General features: G+C 41.7%; 1 protein-coding gene across 2 annotated transcripts in view; it reads right to left on the bottom strand.

The window, feature by feature from the left end:
- HAUS6 (HAUS augmin like complex subunit 6) overlaps window positions 1–18,763 on the bottom strand; it is a 49,137-nt gene that overhangs the window by 22,425 nt on the left and 7,949 nt on the right. Inside the window, exons 3-10 of one of the 2 annotated variants that reach the window (XM_025360547.1) lie at window positions 16,920–16,998; window positions 15,772–15,904; window positions 11,377–11,524; window positions 8,973–9,038; window positions 8,616–8,664; window positions 4,418–4,591; window positions 3,726–3,919; window positions 1,079–1,205 (exon numbers count right to left, since the gene is read on the bottom strand). In XM_025360547.1, the coding sequence (XP_025216332.1) occupies window positions 1,079–1,205; window positions 3,726–3,919; window positions 4,418–4,591; window positions 8,616–8,664; window positions 8,973–9,038; window positions 11,377–11,524; window positions 15,772–15,904; window positions 16,920–16,998 (970 nt within the window). The remainder of the gene's footprint in view (window positions 1–1,078; window positions 1,206–3,725; window positions 3,920–4,417; window positions 4,592–8,615; window positions 8,665–8,972; window positions 9,039–11,376; window positions 11,525–15,771; window positions 15,905–16,919; window positions 16,999–18,763) is intronic. The other variant, XM_025360548.1, reaches the window with a different exon arrangement.

Below are 18,763 nucleotides of genomic sequence, written 5' to 3'. Positions count from 1 at the left end.
TTTAAAGCAAAGTACAACATTAGGAGCAAGGGGGATTACTTAGTCCTTGAATTTCTCAAACATCACAGTACTTCACATCAAGAGGAGTCTTGCTTTCTGGCTGGGCACAGTGGCTCACGCCTGTAATCCCAGCACTTTAGGAGGCGGAGATGGGTGGATCACCTGAAGTCAGGTATTCAAGACCAGCCTGACCAACATGGTGAAACTCCATCTCTACTGAAAATAAAAAAATTAGCCGAGCATGGTGGCAGGCACTTTTAGCCCCAGCTACTTGGGAGGCTGAGGCAGTAGAACCACTTGAACCTGGGAGGCAGAGGTTGCAGTGAGCTGAGATCGTGCCACTGCACTCCAGTCTCGGCAACAGAGCAAGACTCCGTCTCAAAAAATAATAATAATAATAATTGTTTTCCTTTTAATACAATCCTTTAAATCTAAAAATATTAACTGTAAATGACAACAGCAACTTATGGATATATTATATATATATTTAGAAAAATTACAGAAACCATAACATAGAAACTTTAGACTCAAATGCAAAGATGACATACATACAACATTTCTAGGTCATTCATAACACAATAAATTCACAAATTGCCATTTATTAAACTATTCTCCAAAAGGCAAATTGGCTGAGTGCAGTGGCTCACACCTGTAATCCCAGTACTTTGGGGAGGCCGAGGCAGGAAGATCACTTGAGTCTAGGAGTTTGAGACCAGCCTTGGCAAAGCAGGGAGACCCTATCTATAAAATTAAAGAAAAACTTAGCCAGGCTTGGTGGTGCACACCTGTAGTCCCAGCTACTCAGAAGGCTGAGGTGGGAGGATTGCTTGAACCCGGAAGTTCAAGGTTACAACAAGCTATGATCATGCCACTGTACTCCAGCCAGCTATGATCGTGCCACTGTACTCCAGCCAGCTATGATCGTGCCACTGTACTCCAGCCAGCTATGATTGTGCCACTGTAGTCCAGCCAGCTATGATCATGCCACTCTACTCCAGCCTGGGCAACAGAGCAAGACACTGTCTCAAAAAAAAAAAAAGTGGGGCGGGGAGAACAGGGGCAAGTCAACATTACTTACTGGAGTCCAACCTTTAATTAGACTGAAAGGAGACAAACCAAGAAATTCTTTCCACTTTTTATGCCATTCTCCTTGCTTTTCAACAACAGATTGTCTTATAGTTGTGAGATCATCTTTTATTCTATACCTATAACAGCATAAAAAAACTTTATTCAAAATATGAAGATACAAAAAAAGCACTGAGTCAAATTTAAGAAAATAACAATAGTTGTAGAGAAGTGGAAGGAAATGGAACTGAAAGTTCAATCAATATACCACATAAAAATTAAACTTCTCACAGGTGAATATTCAGAACCTAAAATACCTTTCTCTTTTTATGACCATAAAGAAGGCAGGGAGCAGTGTCTCATGCCTGTAATCCCAGCACTTTGGGAGGCCAAGGCAGGCGGATCACCTGAGGCCAGGAGTTCAAGATCAGCCCGGCCAATGTGGTGAAACCTCGTCTCTACGAAAAACACAAAAATCAGCCACACAGGCTGGGCGCGGTGGCTCACGCCTGTAATCCCAGCACTTTGGGAGGCCGAGGCAGGTGGATCACGAGGTCAGGAGATCGAGACCATCCTGGCTAGCATGGTGAAACCCTGTCTCTATAAAAATACAAAAAACTAGCAGGGTGTGGTGGCGGGTGCCTGTAGTCCCAGCTACTTGGGAGGCTGAGGCAGGAGAATGGCATGAACCCGGGAGGTGGAGCTTTCAGTGAGCCGAGATCACGCCACTGCACTCCAGCCTGGGCAACAGAGCGAGACTCCGTCTCAAAAAAACAAAAAACAAAAACAAAAAAAAATCAGCCACGCGTAGGAGTGGGTGCCTGTAATTCCAGCTACTAAGGAGGCTGAGGCAGGAGAATCACTTGAACCCAGGAGGCAGAGGTTGCAGTGAGCCAAGATCATGCCATTGCACTCCATGCACTCCAGCCTGGGAGACAAGAGTAAAACTCTGTCTCAAAAATAAAATATAAATAAAAAAATAAATAAATAGTTTTTAAAAAAGTTTAAAAAAAAAAAAAATCAGAAAGAGGCCGCATACGGTGCCTCACACCTGTAATCCCAGAACTCTGGGAGGCCGAGGCGGGTGGATCACGTGAGGTCAGGAGTTTGAGACCAGCCTGACTAACATGGTGAAACCCTATCTCTACTGAAAAACAATAATAATAATAATAATAATAATAATAATAATAATACAAAATTGGCCGGACGCGGAGGCGCGCCCCTGTAATCCCAGCTACTCAGCAAGCTGAAGCAGGAGAATCACTTGAAATCAGGAGGCAGAGGTTGCAGTAAGCCGAAATCGTGCTATTGCACTCTAGCCTAGGCAAAAAGAGGGAAATGCCGTCTCAAAAGAAAAAAAAAAAAAAAAAGCAATAATATATCTATTACTCTATTTTATTTATTCTTTTTTTTTTTTTTTTTTTGAGATGGAGTCTCACTCTCTCACGCAGGCTGGAGTGCAGTGGCGCAATGTCAGCTCACTGCAACCTCCGCCTCTCAGGTTCAAGTGATTCTCCTGTCTCAGCCTCCTAAGTAGCTGGATTACAGGCAAATGCCTGGCTAATTTTTGTCTTTTTGGTAGAGACAAGGTTTCCCTATGTTGGCCAGAATGGTCTTGAACTTCTGACCTGAGGTGATCCACCTACCTCAAGCCTCCCAAAGTACTGGGATTACAAGTGTGAGCCACCACACCCAGCTACTCCATTTATTTTTAAAATAGAATTTCTTCCTTGCTCTAAACTTGAGTAGGACTTTCACTCCCACTCTCTGTCCATTCCTATAAGCGTACCATACTTTCTATTCTTTCTGCTCAAGTAAAAAACTGTTCAAGTGGCTGAGGCAGGCCAATCACCTAAGGTCAGGAGTTCGAGACCAGCCTGGCCAACATGGTGAAACCCCATCCCTACTACAAATACAAAAATTAGCCAGGCGTGATGGCACGTGCCTCTATTCTCAGCTACTCCGGAGGCTAAGTCAGGAGAATCGTGTGAACCGGGAGATGGAGGTTGCAGTCAGGGGAGATCATGCCATTGCACTCCAGCCTGGGCAACAGAGCAAGACTCTGTCTCAAAAAAAGAGGCCGAGCTTGGTGGCTCACACCTATAGTCCCAGAACTTTGGAAGGCCGAGGCGGGTGGATCACCTGAGGTCAGGAGTTCGATACCAGCCTGACCAACATGGAGAAAACCCATCTCTACTAAAAATACAAAATTAGTAAGGTGTGGCGGCACATGCCTGTAATCCTAGCTACTCGAGAGGCTAAGTCAGGAGAATCACTTGAACCCAGGAGGCAGGGGTTGCAGTGAGCCAAGATCGCACCATTGCACTCTAGCCTGGGCAACAAGGGCGAAACTCCATCTCAAAAAAAAAAACCTTTTCTAAGGCCCAGTTTTATAATTAGACCCAACAAAAGGAAAACTACAGAAAAGCTAAAATTATTTCATAAAAAAATTATCATTCAGGGCAAATCATTTATCCCACTAATTTTCCTTTTCCTTTCTGCTTCACATGTATCTCCAAGAGTTGATTATGTAAGGTTTTTGAGTACTAGAATTCTCATACTTGTTTGCCAAAGCTGAAGAGCTATTAAAGTTATACGAGTTTTGTTAAGAAAACCACCCTACTCCTCCCACAGTAAAATAACAGATCTTTTTAGAGTACCTCATATGCTTCAGATCTGATAATCTTTCCTTCTGAAATTTGGTCTCTTTTTCAAGGTAGTGAAGGTCTACCGTCAATCTTGCCTCATCAGCCTGACAACGTTCATATTTCATCACTTTCAAGACTTCATTTAATAACTGAATAACTGTTAAGAGGTTCAGTTTTCCAGCCTCATAAACATTTCCTATGTGCAACTAAGGAATCAGGAGGAGAAAAAAATTGGTGAACTATAGGTTATTATAATAATAAACTATTACATAAAAATACTTATGTTTTTTATCATTAAAGTTTATCTGAAAGAAAAAAGAAAGGCCAGATGTGGTGGCTCACGCCTGTAATCCCAGTACTTTGGGAGGCCGAGGGGGGTGGATCACCTGAGGTCTGGAGTTCAAGACCAGCCTGACCAACATGGAGAAACCCCACCGACTAAAAATACAAAATTAGCTGGGCGTGGTGGCACATGCCTGTAATCCTGGCTACTTGGGAGGCTGAGGCAGGACAATCGCTTGAACCCAGGAGGCGGAGATTGCAGTGAGCCAAGATCAAGCCACTGCCCTCCAGCCTAGGCAATAAGAGCAAAACTCTGCCTCAAAAAAAAGAAAGAAATTCTGAAAGCAGAAGAACACTGCAAGAAAATATACAATTACATCACAGGAGTTTTCTCAAAAGCTTCCTTAATATCAAATGCTTACCTGAAACATTTGTTTCTCAATCTTGTCAAGTAAGAGCCTTGGAATATTAATAGCAACATCAGTTCCATCTAAAGCATAATATTGGTTAACAAGACTAAGGACCGAACTAACAACTTCTCTCTCTTTTTCCAAAAACATGAGCGTTTCATTCACTGAAGCCCACAAAGACCGAACCTTTGGAAACAAAAACAAAATATTAAAGTTCACACATAATCCGTATATATATTTTTTAAATGTAAATATATGTTCACTCTTAGTAACAAATTTCCTAGAATGATTTCTAGTAAGAAAATTAAATAATTATACTTTAATAGTTTAAAACTCCCTTTGGATATTATTTCCAAAGGAAATTTTTGAAAAATGTATCAGGAGAATCTAGCTCACTATAATTTTCAAACAAATCTAAGAATTTTTTTGTTTTTAGAGATGGGGTCTTACTATGTTGCCCAGACCAGACTCAAATTCCTGGGCTCAAGCAATCTTCCCACATCAGCCTCCCAAGTAGCTGGGACTAAAGGCACACACCACTGCACCCAGCTCCAAATCTAAGAAATCTTATGCAAGATACAGTTAGCCTTTTCTATATGCTGACATGTAATCAATCTACCAAAGATCATTTGGGGAGAAATAATTTTTAAAATTTCTCAAGAGAAGCCGGGCGCGGTGGCTCACACCTGTAATCCCAGCACTTTGGGAGGCCGAAGTGGGCAGATCACAAGGTCAGGAGATCGAGACCATCCTGGCTAACACAGTGAAACCCCGTCTCTACTAAAAATACAAAAAATTAGCCGGGCGTGGTGGCGGGAGCCTGTAGTCCCAGCTACTCGGGAGGCTGAGGCAGGAGAATGGCGTGAACCTGGGAGGCTGAGGGTGCAGTGAGCAGAGATCGCGCCACTGCACTCCAGCCTGGGGGACAGAGTAAAACTCCATCTCAGTAAAAAAAATAAAAATTTTTTTCAAGAGAAAAAAACTACTACATCTCAATTTTAAGTCATTCAGTTTGAGGAAGTTAAAGTGTGAGAAATTATGCCTCATTAAAAACAAAAAATCTTAGGCATATACTAATCTATATTCATTAAAATTGATATACAAGAATATTTAGGCAGGCACAGTGGCGCATACCTATAATCCCAGTTACCCAGAAGACTGAGGTAAGAGGATCCCTTAAGCCCAGGATCCTTGCAAAAAAAAAAAAAAAGAATACTCATAGAATGTCTATTTGTAATAATCAAAAAGTAGAAACAATCCAAAGGTCCATCTACAGTAAAAAGGCTACACTGGTGCTATGTCCATAAAATAGAACACTAAGCAGCAATGAGAATAAACACACTATGATTACACACAATAGCATGGATAAATACCATAAACAATGTTGAGCCAAAGTCAGACACAAAAGAATATATTCTATATACTCGCATTTATATGAAGCTCAAAAACAGGCAAAACTAATCTTTAGTGTAACACGTGAGGGCAGTGTTTCCCCGTGGGGGGAAACAGTGTAAACTAAACAGGTTCAAGGAGGATTCTAGGGTGCTGGTAACATTCTATTCCTTAAACGATATTGGTTACACGGACATGTTCACTTTGTGAAAATTTGTCAAGCTATATACTTATGAGTTACACATTTCTTGTATATACGTTATGCTTTAACAGAATTTACAAAAGAGGGAGGGAGGTGGAGAAATATAATTATACACATGTTCTTCCTGTATGATAAAAATACAGTATTAAATATCTCTAATTAGTTCACTTTTTTTTTTCCTTTTTTTTTTTTTTTTTTTTTTGGAAACAGGGTCTCATTCTGTCACCTAGGCTGGAGTGCAGTGGCACAATCTTGGCTCACTGCAACCTTTGCCTCCCAGGTTCAAGTGATTCTCGTGCCTCAGCCACCCAAGTAGCTGGGACTACAGGAGAATACCACCATACCAGGCTACTTTTTTTATTTTGGTAGAGACAGGGTTTCACCATATTGGCCAAGCTGGCCTTGAACTCCTGGCCTCAAGTGATCCGTTGTCCATCTTGGCCTCCCAAAGTGCTCGCAGGTGTGAGCCACTGTGCCCCCACCTCTTTTTTTTTTTTTTTTTGAGACGGAGTCTCGCGTTGTCGCCCAGGCTGGAGTGCAGTGGCCGGATCTCAGCTCACTGCAAGCTCCGCCTCCCGGGTTTACGCCATTCTCCTGCCTCAGCCTCCCGAGTAGCTGGGACTACAGGCGCCCGCCACCTCGCCCGGCTAGTTTTTGTATTTCTTAGTAGAGACGGGGTTTCACCGTGTTAGCCAGGATGGTCTCGATCTCCTGACCTCGTGATCCGCCCATCTCGGCCTCCCAAAGTGCTGGGATTACAGGCTTGAGCCACCGCACCCGGCCTTTTTTTTTTTTTTTTTTTTTAAGACGGGTCTCGCTCTGTTGCCCAAGCTGGAGTCCATTGACACAACAAGAGCACACTGCAGCCTTGAGCTCCTGGGCTCAAACAATCCTCCTGCCTCAGCCTCCTGAGTAGGTGAAACTATAGGTGTGTGCCACCCTAATCTCTGACATGTTGCATGGCAAGGTAAAGCTGTTCCCAAAGGAACACTCATTGGCTAGCAGTCTAGAGGTCTCACAGGATGGCATTTCCTTGATGAATCTGTAATTATCTAGGATCTGGTTCTCAGATTTTCCAAGTCTAGATTTTTATCTTGTCAAGGGCTCAAAGTCGACTGTACTCAGAGAAAACAAATATGAACCAAACTCAGAAGAGAGTGCTGTGAAAACTTTAATAGGTTCTGCAAATTATTTTAATTATATAATTTGCAATAAGAGATTCACTAAATGGAAAATTCCATGAAGGAAGTGACTTTGCCTTGCCTGTTCTCCTCATTGTTTTGGCCCTAATATCTACAAGATACCTAGCACATATCAGATATCAATAAGCATTCACTGAATAAAAATATTTCCTTAAGAGGGCGCTCACCTTTACAAGTGACAATGTGCCTTGGAAGCCAAATTTATACCCACAGCAGCTTGGCGTGGCAATCACAGAATCACAATAAAGAGCTTGAGAGAGATTTTATCCAAAAAAAAAAAAAGAAAACCTAAGAAAATACTTAACTCACATCAAAGTCAAACTCTGGAGGTCTCAGATCATTTTCATTTGTCAGAATCCTCCCTCCTGCCAAACCAGCCTCATTTTGATTCCTCATTTTCCTTTCATACTTAACATCTTCCTGCAGTTAACCCATTTTACTTAGATAAATTAATACCACTGACAAGTATAACCTTGTAACTGACAAGGTTATACTACAATCAAGCAGAGCTTTTTGTACTGGGGTGGAGAATTTTTAATTAATCATATCTAAAAACCCTTTTGAATATAATTAAGCTTATGAATTATAAGTTCATTTTTCCATTATATTCAAGTGTTTTAAAGGCACTCCATTAATATCTTCATACATACGACCTATGAGTTTAAAAAAAGAAAAAAGTAATAGTACTATAAAAAGAAATGGGACCGGGCGCAGTGGCTCACGTCTGTAATCCCAGCACTTTGGGAGACCAAGGCAGGCGGATCACCTGAGGTCAGGAATTTAAGATCAGCTTGGCCACCATGGTGAAATCCTGTCTCTACAAAAATATAACAATTAGCTGCACATATTGGCATGCACCTGTAATCTCACCCACTAGGGAGGCTAAGGTAGGAGAATCGCTTGAACCCAGGAGGCGGAGGTTGCAGTGAGCCCAAGACCATGCCACTGCACTCCAGCCTGGAAGAGTGAGACTCCATTTCAGAAAGGGGAGGGGAAGGGGAAGGGGAAGGGAGGCTGGGCGTGGTGGCTCATGCCTGTAATCCCAGCACTTTGGGAGGTCAAGGCGTGCAGATCATCTGAGCTCAGGAGTTCAAGACCAGCCTGGCCAACATGGTGAAACTCTGTCTCTACTAAAAATACAAAATTAGCTAGGCGTGGTAGCGCATGCTTGTAATCTCAGCTACTCAGGAGGCTGTGGCAAGAATATCACTTGAACTCAGGAGTCGGAAGTTGTAGTGAGCCAAAATCACGCTACTATACTCCAGCCCGGGCAACAGAGCGAGACTCCATCTCCAAAAAAAAAAAAAAAAAAAAAATTGTGCTAAATAGACTATAAGAGTCCCACCAACTGAGCAAACACTGCATATCACAGAATTTTAAAAGATTAAATTTCTCCTTTTATAAGTTGTCTCACCTTTTGAATTTTTTCTTCTATATTACTGTGGTCATCATAGGGTTCCATTCTAATAAATATTAAATAATCTAGTTAGTCACATGAAAAATCACATGGTAATTTAATATCCAAAGAGCTAATCAGTCTGCAAACCCACCCACCAACAACCACCCCAACAAAAAATAAAATTTAATCTGAAAGCGATAATAATTTATTAGAAGAACTGGACTAGCAGTCATAACTATGCTCTAATCCTATCATCATCTGGCTATTGATATATTATTTTAATTAATGTTTGTGGGAATCTGTTTTCTCACCTGTAAAATGCAAAAGCTAAACTAGTATCTAAGGCAACTTCTAGCTCTAAAAGTCACTTACTTCTTTATTTGGTTTTCCAGTCCTATACATTCAGATCTCAAGTTTCGTACCTGCTTAACTGATAATCTGCAAGAAAACATACAAAATGACAACTATAATACCATTACAATTAATTAGTATAGCCCACTTCTCTATTTTCCCTTTGCATATCCTTGCTCAAGGCCTCTGGGTACAGCCACCAGCAAGCTAAAGGACTCTAAACTCTCTTTATCACACAAGTGATTCAACATACAGGCTCCTACTGAGATGGACCTAGGACTCGTAGGTTAGTATGTCCTCTCTGATTAGAATGATGGAGGTTAGTAAGACGACTCTGCTCTTATCCTTATCTCACATACCCAGGGGATAAATTTAAATGTTATCTAATACAGTCAGGCAACATTTCAGTTAATTTCAAAGGATTCTATAGCTTTAGTAAAATACAACAAAGCATTCTACAAAGTTATCCTACTGTAATTGTCTACAGTTGCAAAAAAGAAATTAGGCCAGGTGTGGTGGCTCACACCTGTAATGCCTATATTTTGGGAGGCTGAGGCAGGAAAGTGGCTTCAGGCCAGGAGTTTGAGACCAGCCTGGCTACAAAGCAAGGCCCTGTCTCTACAAAAAAATTTTAAAATTAGCTGGGTGTGGTAGCACATGCCTGTACTCCCAGACATGGCAGGAAGATCACTTGAGCCCCTGAACCTAAATATAAAATAGCATTAAGTGGTTTTAAAAAATGATGACTACCTACCTAAAAGAATATCTACTTAACGAAATACCCACTAATCGGACTAATGGACATTAAAAGTAATATACTGGCATGGTGCAGTGGCTCACGCCTATAATCCAGGCACTTTGGGAGGCTGAGGTGGGTGGATCACCTGAGGTCAGGAGTTCGAGACCAGCCTGGCCAACATGGCAAAACCCCTTCTCTACTAAAAACTACAAAAATTAGCTAGGCATGGTGGCATGCGCCTGTAATCCCAGCTACTTGGGAGGTTGAGGCAGGAAAATTGCTTGAACCCGGGAGGGGGAGGTTGGAGTGAGCCAAGATTGTGACACTGTACTCCAGCCTGGGCAACAGAGCGAGACTCTATCTCAAAAAAAAAAAAAAAAAAAACATGGTAATACACTATGGCAATATGGAAAAATTTACAGAATGAAATATCAAGACAAAAAAGGATATGAAATAAACACTACAATTACAACTTTAAAATATATTTCCATATTTACAAAGCTCATAAGAAAAGTGAACTTTTTCGGCCGGGCGCGGTGGCTCAAGCCTGTAATCCCAGCACTTTGGGGGGCCAAGACGGGCGGATCACGAGGTCAGGAGATCGAGACCATCCTGGCTAACATGGTGAAACCCCGTCTCTACTAAAAAATACAAAAAACTAGCCGGGCGAGGTGGCGGGCGCCTGTAGTCCCAGCTACTCGGGAGGCTGAGGCAGGAGAATGGCGTGAACCCGGGAGGCGGAGCTTGCAGTGAGCTGTGATCCGGCCACTGCACTCCAGCCTGAGCGACAGAGCGAGACTCCGTCTCAAAAAAAAAAAAAAAGAAAGAAAAGAAAACTTAACTTTTTAAACTAAAGTGGGACGGGCACAGTGGCTCACACCTGCAATCCCAGCACTTTGGGAGACCAAGGCAGGTGGACCACTTGAGGTCAGGAGTTCAAGACCAGCACGGTCAACATGGCAAAACCCCATCGCTACTATAAATACAAAAAAGAAAATGAGCCAGGCGTGGTGGTAGGCGCCTGTAATCTCAGCTACTCGGGAGCCTGAGGCAGGAGAATCGTTTGAACCCAGGAGGTGGAGGTTGCAGTGAGCCAGGATTCCACTACTGCACTCAAGCCTGGGCAACAGAGCGAGACTCCATCCCAAAATAAATAAATAAATCAATAAATACAGTGATCTTTTCTTTTTCTCTAAACTTACATTTATAGTATGCCTAAAGTTTTAAAATATTTTATGCAGAAGTTATCTGACTATAGCCACAGTGGCTCATGCCTGTAATCCTGACACTTTGGGAGGCTGAGACAGGCAGACTGCATGAGCTCAGAAGTTCGAGATCAGCCTGGGCAACATGGTGAAACCCCGTTAAAAACACAAAAATTAGCTGGGAATGGTGGCCTGCGCCTACAATCCCAGGTACTCTGGAGGCTGAGGTGGGAGGATGACTTAAGCCTGGGAAGCAGAGGCTGCGGTGAGCCGACATCACACCACTGAATTCCAGCTTAAGAGCCTAGGTGACAGAACCAGACCCTGTCTCAGATAGGAAAAAAAAAAAAAAGTTATCTGACTTTAAAATGGAAAAATAATCACCAGGGTTTTGAGGTAGGCATGGATTATTTCTGCTGACATTATATTGGTGACATCTGTTCAAAAGAAAGAAATTATTTTCTATCAAGGTACTACTTACTGCGCATTTTCCTGATATTTTTGGGTAACACAATCTTCTCTTTGCAAAATTTGTAAAAATCTGCTACGTGCGAAATGGCATCTGGCAATGCATTTGTGCAAGTCCTGTGGTTTTATGTTAAATGTCTCTACAAAATGATGAGAAGAATCTACACGGAACACAATTAAGATTATAGAAAACAGGCTGGTCTGATAGTAGTGGGTTATCAGAATTGAACATTAGTGTCACTAACATTGATGGTATACAATCTCCCACTGCTAAATTTGATTGACTTTTTAAAAAAGGAAAACAGATTTACAAGCTAATAAATACCAAAAATGTTGAATTTTAATATTAAGAAATTAACATCATGTAACTAACAACTCCCCAAAAGCTAGTATACCATAAATATATAACAATACAACTAATGTTTTGTTTTGGTATTTGGGGCTGTTTTTTTGAGACAGGGTCTCACTGTATTGCCCAGGCTGGAGTGCAGTGGCACAAGTATAGCTTACTGCAGCCTCAACCTTCTGGGTTCAAGCAATCCTCTCACCTCAGCCTCCACAGTAGCTGAGACTACAAGTACATACCGCCATGCCCAACTAATTGTTTTTTTAGTATTTTTTGTAGAGACTGGGTCTCAAGGTGTTGCCGAGGCTAGTCTTGAACTCCTGGACTCAAGGGATCCTCCTGTCTCAGTCTCCCAGAGGGCTGGGATTACAGGCCACCACACTCAGCCCGACACAACTAATGTTAATGAAAGTAAGATGACCTTTTTTTAAGGCAGGCAACTAAAAAAGATTTCTAAAGGTGAGTTATTTTACACAATTAAAAATTTTCAGAGGGCATCTACCTAAAAACATTCTTATTATAATTTGAGACGTCTAGAAATACATTTATATCTATAGTGTATTTATTTATAGATATCTCTTTTTTTTTTTTTTTTTGAGACGGAGTCTTGCTCTGTCGCCCAGGCTAGAGTGCAGTGGCCGGATCTCAGCTCACTGCAAGCCCCGCCTCCCGGGTTTACGCCATTCTCCTGCCTCAGCCTCCCGAATAGCTGGGACTACAGGCGCCCACCACCTCGCCCGGCTACTTTTTTGTATTTTTTAGTAGAGACGGGGTTTCACCGTGTTCGCCAGGATGGTCTCGATCTCCTGACCTCGTGATCCGCCCGTCTCGGCCTCCCAAAGTGCTGGGATTACAGGCTTGAGCCACCGCGCCCGGCCAGATATCTCAAATTATAATAAGAGCTACTTTGCTTCCAAAGAGAATATTTTTTTTCTTTTTGTTTTTTTTTTTTTTGAGACAGAGTCTCCCTCTGTCACCCAGGCTGGAGTGCAGCGGCGGGGTCTCAGCTCAATGCAAGCTCCTTCTTCCGGGTTCATGCCATTCTCCTGCCTCAGCCTCCTGAGTAGCTGAGACTACAGGTGTCCGCCACCAAGCCCAGCTAATTTTTTGTATTTTTAGTAGAGACGGGGTTTCACCGTGTTAGCCAGGATGATCTTAATCTCCTGGCCTCATGATTCGCCCGCCCTGACCTCCCAAAGTGCTGGGATTACAGGCGTAAGCCACCGTGCCCAGCCACAGAACCTTTTAACAAAGGAAGAAAGTCAATATAAAAAGGTAAGAGAGGATCACATCATCTCCACTGCTGCCATCAGTTTACTTTTCCTCCTAGTAAGACCAATAGGACAGGATAACCAAATAAAACCACTGTTCATTTCTCAAATAATTATTCACTGTGTTACTAAAAACCAAAGTAGACCTGAGAATAACCCATATAAATATTTCAGAGTTCAGGTTTTTACCTGTAATAAATCCTACTTTAACATGGCTCAATACAACAAAAACATGAGTATTCTGAAAATCAGGGACTTCCACAGTGCATTAACGTTGCTTATCCAGGTCCTAGTATTGCCTCAGAGAAACCACCAGAATTTGCCGGGCATGGTGGCTCATGCCTGTAATCCCAGCACTTTGGGAGGCTGAGGCGGGCGGATCACAAGGTCAGGAGTTCGAGACCAGCCTGGCCAACACAGTGATACCCCATCTCTACTAAAAATACAAAAAAATTAGCCAGACATGGTGGCATGTGCCTGTAGTCCCAGCTACTCAGGAGGATGAGGCAGTAGAATCGCTTGAACCCAGGAGGTGGGGGTTGCAGTGAGCCGAGATCACACCACTGCACTCCAGCTTGGGCAACAGAGTAAGACTTCGTCTGGGGAAAAAAGAAAAACAAAGAAATCATCAGAATTACTAAATATTTAACAAGAAATGAGTTTACCGAATTTAGAAGTTACCTAGAGACTGAACATTTTGACTGAATTGGTTTAAATCCAGAAATAGGACAATCCATGCTTACAAGTCTTATGCCTTATTAAATCCAAACATGCATATTTTATATAAAATAGTTTGTATTACGTGTAATTGGGGCAGATCATCCACTAGCAGAAAAATTGGAAACATTCTTATATTACATTTGAAATCCTGGCACTTTGGGAGGCTGAGGTGGGAGGATTACTTGAGACCAGGAGTTCAAATCAAAACTAGCCTGGCCAACACAGGGAGACGCACCCTATCTCTAAAAAAAATAAAATTTTTTTTTTGAGACTGAGTCTGCTCTATTGCCCAGGCTGGAATTCTGTACTACAATCTTGGCTCACTGCACCCTCTGCCTCCCAGGTTCAAGCAATTCTCGTGCCTTAGCCTCCCCAAGTAGCTGGGATTACAGGTGCCCACCACAATGCCCAGCTAATTTTTGTACTTTAGTAATGATGGGGTTTCACCATGTTGGTCAGGCTGGTCTTGAACTCCTGACCTCAAGTGATCTGCCTACCTCGGCCTCCCAAAGTGCTGGGATCACAGGCATGAGCCACCACACCCAGCCAAAAAATAAACATTTTTTTTTAAGTACAAATTGCTCTTAAACATGAAACAATTTTCAACCTCACTAATAAGAGAAATACAAATTAAAACTATACTGAGATCCCACTGTAACCTATCAGACTGAAAAGATTAAAGTATCTGGTCACAGGCCGGGCGCAGTGGCTCACGCCTGTAATCTCAGCACTTTGGGAGGCCAAGGCTGGCAGATCACGAGGTCACGAGATCAAGACCATCCTGGTAAACACGGTGAAACCCCGTCTCTACTAAAAAATACAAAAAATCAGCCAGGCGTGGTGGCAGGCGCCTGTAATCCCAGCTACTCGGGAGGTTGAGGCAGGAGAATGGCGTGAACCCAGGAGACAAAGCTTGCAGTGAGCCGAGACCACGCCACTGCACTCCAGCCTGGGCAACAGAGCGAGATTCGATCTCAAAAAAAAAAAAAAAAAAAAGGTCTGGTCACATACTATGTTAATGAGCCTTTAGGAAAACAGACATTATCCATACACTAGTGATAAAAGTATCAATTGTCGCCAGGAGCGGTGGCCACGCATGTATGTAATCCCAGCACTTTAAGAGGCCAAGGCAGGAAGACTGCCTGAGCACAGGCATTCAACACCAGCCTGGGAAATATGGTGCAACCCCAGTATTAAAAAAAAAAAAAAAAAAAAGGCCGGGCGTGGTGCCTCATGCCTGTAATCCTAACACTTTGGTGTAATCCTAACACCTTGAGAGGCCGAGGCGGGCAGATCACCTGAAGTCAGGAGTTCGTGACCAGCCTGACCAACACGGAGAAATCCCATCTCTACTAAAAATACAAAATTAGCCAGGCATGGAGGCGCATGCCTGTAATCGAAGCTACTCAGGGGGCTGAGGCAGGAGAATCGCTTGAACCCAGGAGGCAGGGGTTGCAGTGAGCCGAGATCACGCCATTGCAGTCCAGCCTGGGCAACAAGAGCAAAAACTCCGTCTCAAAAAAAAAAAAAAAAAGCCAGGCGCATCGGCTCACGCCTGTAATCCCAACACTTTCAGAGGCCCAGGTGGGCAGATCATCTGAGGTAAAGAGTTCAAGACCAGCCCTGGCTAACATGGTAAAACCCCGTTTCTACCAAAAATACAAAAAATTAGCCAGGCATGGTGGCACACACCTGTAATCCCAGCTACTCAAGAGACTGAGGCAGGAAAATTTCTTGAACCCGGGAGGCAGAGGTTGCAGTGAGCTGAGATCATGCCATTGCACTCCAGCTTGGGCAACGAGAGCGAAACTCTGTCTTAGAAAAAAAAAAAGGGAAATGTTTCCCAATCCTTGTATTAGAACATAATAAAAAAATATAAATAGTAACTATGTTCATTATGAGAAGATTTCAAAGTACAGTTCCAGTAGAATATTAACCATTTCCTTTTTGGGGTACATTAATGTTTTAACTTATCTTGCTTTTACTAAGATCTCTTCATGATTTAAAAACTGTAAAGAACAATAAAAATTTAAGAATCAAAACAATAAAATATTTTATAAGTTGAACTTACTTTTAGAATTGGATTTAATATATTTCATTGCAACAAATCTTGCAAAATGATACATCAGATGAATAAACTTAGGACCACCAGGAGAAAGAAATAGTGAACCAACAACTTGAGGAAAGCTACTTCCACATTCACCCTATGAAGAAAAGAAGTAAGATGATTTGAAGACTTTGTTAACAAAAACTCTTACATTTACATCATACTATTTTTGTTAAAGGGTGTGACAGTCTTGCAATAGAAGTCCCACATTTTCATGAGCACTATGCTACAGGTTGGCATGGGGTTCCCTAGTACCTCTTCATAGCACAGTGGCTTGGACATGTCCAACTCTGCAGCAGAGTACAAAACAGTCCAAGGGGGTAAGGCCCCCAGCCCACTGTCTCCTCATCATACTATTTTTGAAGCATAAAAGAATTTGATCAGGACTGGGTGCGGTGGCTCATACCTGTAATCCCAGCATTTTGGGAGGCCGAGGCAGACAGATCACTAGAGGTTAGGAGTTCAAGACCAGCCTGGCCAACATGGTGAAACCCCATCTCTACTAAAAATACAAAAGTTATCTGGGCATGGTAGTACATGGCTGTAATCCCAGCTACTCAGGTGGCTGAGGTGGGAGAATCGTTCAAACCTGGGAGGCAGAGTTGCAGTGAGCCAAGACTGTGCCATTGCACTCCAGCCTGGGTGACAGAACAAGACTCCATCTCAAAAAAAGAAAAAAGAAAAAAGAATTTGATCAGAATTATTCCATTTAAACCACAAGTTAAACGTTGTGGGTTTTGGTTTTTCTAAACTCTATGTGGACCTGGTAAGAAAAAACAATTATAATGATACAGACACAATCATTGATACTATCTGGGGAAGCAAACTAAAATAATATACAGTTGAAAAAGTTTTCTTTAAACAAAAACTGTGCTATAAACTCTCAGGAAGTCTAAAACCTATTTTCAGTGCACCTGGCCAGCAAAGCTGGTTTCTTCAAAATACATAGAATCCCAACCAAAAACCATCAAAGAAGACTATTTTAACTAGTATTTCCTTGCTTATACTGATAGCATTAAAGCATTAAAAAGATTTCACCTCTAAAAAGTTAAAGAGTTAAAGTAGTTTTTAACTTCTTAAAGTCTGTATCTTCTAACAAAAAGAATACTTACAGAAATCCTTTTTATCCATTCACAGCAATGTTTTCGGAATTCAGTATCACTTTTTTGGTCAAATGGGGGCCAACAAAATCTGGAAAACAAAAATAAAAGCATTAAGACTATGCACAACAAGAGCCAAAAAAAAAAAGCCTCAGCAAATTTTTAAAAAATCAAACTTATTGCCAGGCACAGTGGCTCGCGCCTGTAATCTCAGCACTTTGGGAGGCCAAGGCGGGCGGATCACAAGGTCAGGAGATCGAGACCATCCTGGCTAACGTGGTGAAACCCCGTCTCTACTAAAAAAATACAAAAAAATTAGCCAGGTGTGGTGGCGGGCGCCTGTAGTCCCAGTTACTCAGGAGGCTGAGGCAAGAGAATGGTGTGAACCCAGGAGGCGGAGCTTGCAGTGAGCCGAGATTGGGCCACTGCACTCCAGCCTGGGCGACAGAGCAAGACTCTGTCTCAAAAAAAAAAAAAAACTTATTTCTACTACCAGAAATATTAACACATGGCTGGGCATGGTGGCTCACACTTGTAACCCCGGCACTTTGGAAAGCCAATGCAGACAGATCGCTTGAGGCCAGGAGCTCGAGACCAGCCTGGCCAACATGGAGAAATCCCGTCTCGACTAAAAATAAAAAAATTAGCTAGGCATAGTGGTGTGCGCCTATAGCCCCAGCTACTCAGGACGCTGAGGCACGAGTACTGCTTGAACCCAGGAGGTGGAGTCTGCAGTGAGCCAAGATGGCATCACTGTACTGCAGCCTGGGTGACCCTGTCTCAAAAGAAAAAAAAAAAAAATTAAAGTGAAATGAATTAAAGTTAACATTCTTAAATAACAGATAGAGAGACACCAACCTGTAAGAAATTGAATTTTTTAATTTATAAACATCTAAAGGATTGAGTTCTGTTTCATACAAACAACTAAAATGTATTAAATGAGGGAATGAACAGCTATAAAAATTGCTGAAAATCAGCTAAAGACAACAATCTCAACGGATCCACTGGACTAGTGCATAAAGATAAATAAATAAACTAGTAAATTAAGCCTGAAAAGAAATAGTAATCTTGCGGGACAGAAACATAAACAGATATATATGAAGAGGACAAAAAATGGCATACAAGAGCATGACTCCTAGAGATAATCCTTATCATACTGTGGGTGCTATTGCTTTGTGGCTAAACAAGACAGAAAAACATGAAAAAAAAAATTTTGCTTCAACTTTGGTCAAGAATATTAGGGTTTAAAATTTATCTACTGCTTTCCTTTCAGTCAGGTTTTTCCAAATTTTTATTCTGAGGCATAATTATTTAAGGCCTCACTTTTTCTATAACTACATTCAGTATTTGCAGAAAAAACTAAGCATGCATAGGGAATAAAAAGACTAAAAGGCTAGAATGTCAACAGTGATACTCAGTGGTTGACAGGTTTCAAAACAATTTTTACATTTTCCTATATTTTCTGAATTACTTAAAATGAGCCGTAATGTTGATAATCAGCAAAAAAAAAAGCAAAAATCTATTTTTGTTTGGACAGAAGAAGCTGCTCTATACCTTAATAATAGGGAATTCCAAAAAATGATCCAAACATACCTATTCTCCTGCACACTCAGAACTTTAAATAAAAGCAAAATATTCAAAATAGATTATCAAAAATGAAAATAATGCCCTAAGCAATAGATCTACTTGTTGCTTTCCTATATAAAAGATTGAAGGCACAACATAAATATCAAAAGAAATTTGAACACTTTTTTAGATAGCAGAAACACAAATCACATGCAAAATAACTTAGAACTGAGACTAGTGGGTGTTTACATTTTTATCTCCTTTTTTTTTTTTTTTTTTTTTTTTTTTTT

The sequence above is a fragment of the Theropithecus gelada genome, chromosome 15, assembly GCF_003255815.1.
Source record: "Theropithecus gelada isolate Dixy chromosome 15, Tgel_1.0, whole genome shotgun sequence".
In the NCBI taxonomy this organism is placed as follows: domain Eukaryota; kingdom Metazoa; phylum Chordata; class Mammalia; order Primates; family Cercopithecidae; genus Theropithecus; species Theropithecus gelada.
The sequence above is the reverse complement of the archived record's forward strand: the minus strand, read 5'-3'. Positions and strand labels throughout refer to the sequence as shown.